Source organism: Oryzias melastigma, unplaced genomic scaffold, assembly GCF_002922805.2.
Source record: "Oryzias melastigma strain HK-1 unplaced genomic scaffold, ASM292280v2 sc01486, whole genome shotgun sequence".
NCBI lineage: Eukaryota > Metazoa > Chordata > Actinopteri > Beloniformes > Adrianichthyidae > Oryzias > Oryzias melastigma.
In genome coordinates, this window is record NW_023418069.1 from 9,521 (window position 1) to 10,651 (window position 1,131).

The 1,131-nt window shown below is 45.1% G+C and overlaps 1 protein-coding gene across 1 annotated transcript; it reads left to right on the forward strand.

The window, feature by feature from the left end:
* Nucleotides 1-6: 6 nt before the first annotated feature.
* LOC118598501 (glutamic acid-rich protein-like) lies at nt 7-1,116 on the forward strand (the record flags this gene model as incomplete). The annotated part of the gene is made up of 1 exon (XM_036211236.1): nt 7-1,116. A coding segment is annotated over exon 1 (747 nt), but the record flags the coding sequence as incomplete, so codon positions are not given.
* Nucleotides 1,117-1,131: the final 15 nt, after the last annotated feature.

Genomic DNA, 1,131 nt, shown 5'->3' on the forward strand with positions numbered 1-1,131 from the left:
CCAAATTGGGGGCCCCAAAATCACCGTGTCCCACTCAACCCTGCCCAAGAACCTGCATCCACACCCCAAGAAACAAAAATTGAAGATCCACCAGCCCCTGCTCTCGACACAAAGCAGGACGTGGAACAAAAAGACTGTAGAACTCTCTTCAATCCTAACGCATTGCCCTTCATTCCTAGGGCAGTTGAAGTCAGGGAAATAGTCAACCAATTTACGCCTGTGGAAAGCACTAACACTCTGTCAGTTAATCAAAGTCCTCAGCCTGAAGTTCAAGATGCAAATCCTGCAAACTTGTTTGTCAGTAAGGACACAACATCAAGCACTGATGTAAACGACATCGAAAAGGAGATAACTGAACTGAGAAATCAGATGAGGGAAAAAGACAAACGTCTTTCTGAGTTGAAGGAAGAAAGAGAGATGGGAAAGAGGCGTCTTCAGCGTCAGCAGGCAGAACTTGAAGCCAAAAAGAATCACCTGAAGAAAGAGACAGAGTTTAAGGAGAAGTGTGGACTTAGAGCTGCCGCTCTCAGAGATAAACTGGAGAGACTACAACAAGCAGCAAAAGCAAAGCAAGCGAGTGAGGATAGGAAGACGGAGGCTCACACGCTGGCATTGGAAAAACTAGCAATGCTGAAGAAAGAGCTTCTAGAAAAAAGAAATTATAACCTGGAACTGACACAGAGATTAAAAATGGAAGAGGAAGAGGAAGCAGAACCAGAAGTCGTGAAGGATCAGATGGAAGCTGAGGAAATCCCTATCTCAGCACCTCTTTCAGAACCAGAAGTTGTGAAGGATCAGATGGAAGCTGAGGAAATCACTATCTCAGCACCTCTTTCAGAACCAGAAGTTGTGAAGGATCAGGTGCAGGATGAGGAAATCACCATCTCAGTACCTCTTTCGGAACCAGAAGTGGCTGAGGATCAGGTGCAGGATGAGGAAATCGCCATCTCAGCACCTCTTTCAGAAGCAGAAGAGGTCTCGAAACAGATAAAGCTGGCATTGGAAAAACTGGCAACGCTGGACAAAGAGCTTCTAGAAAAAAGAAATTATAAACTGGAAATGACACAGAGATTAAAAATGGAACAGAAGGCAGGACCAGAAGTGGTGAAGGATCAGGTGCAGGATGAGAAA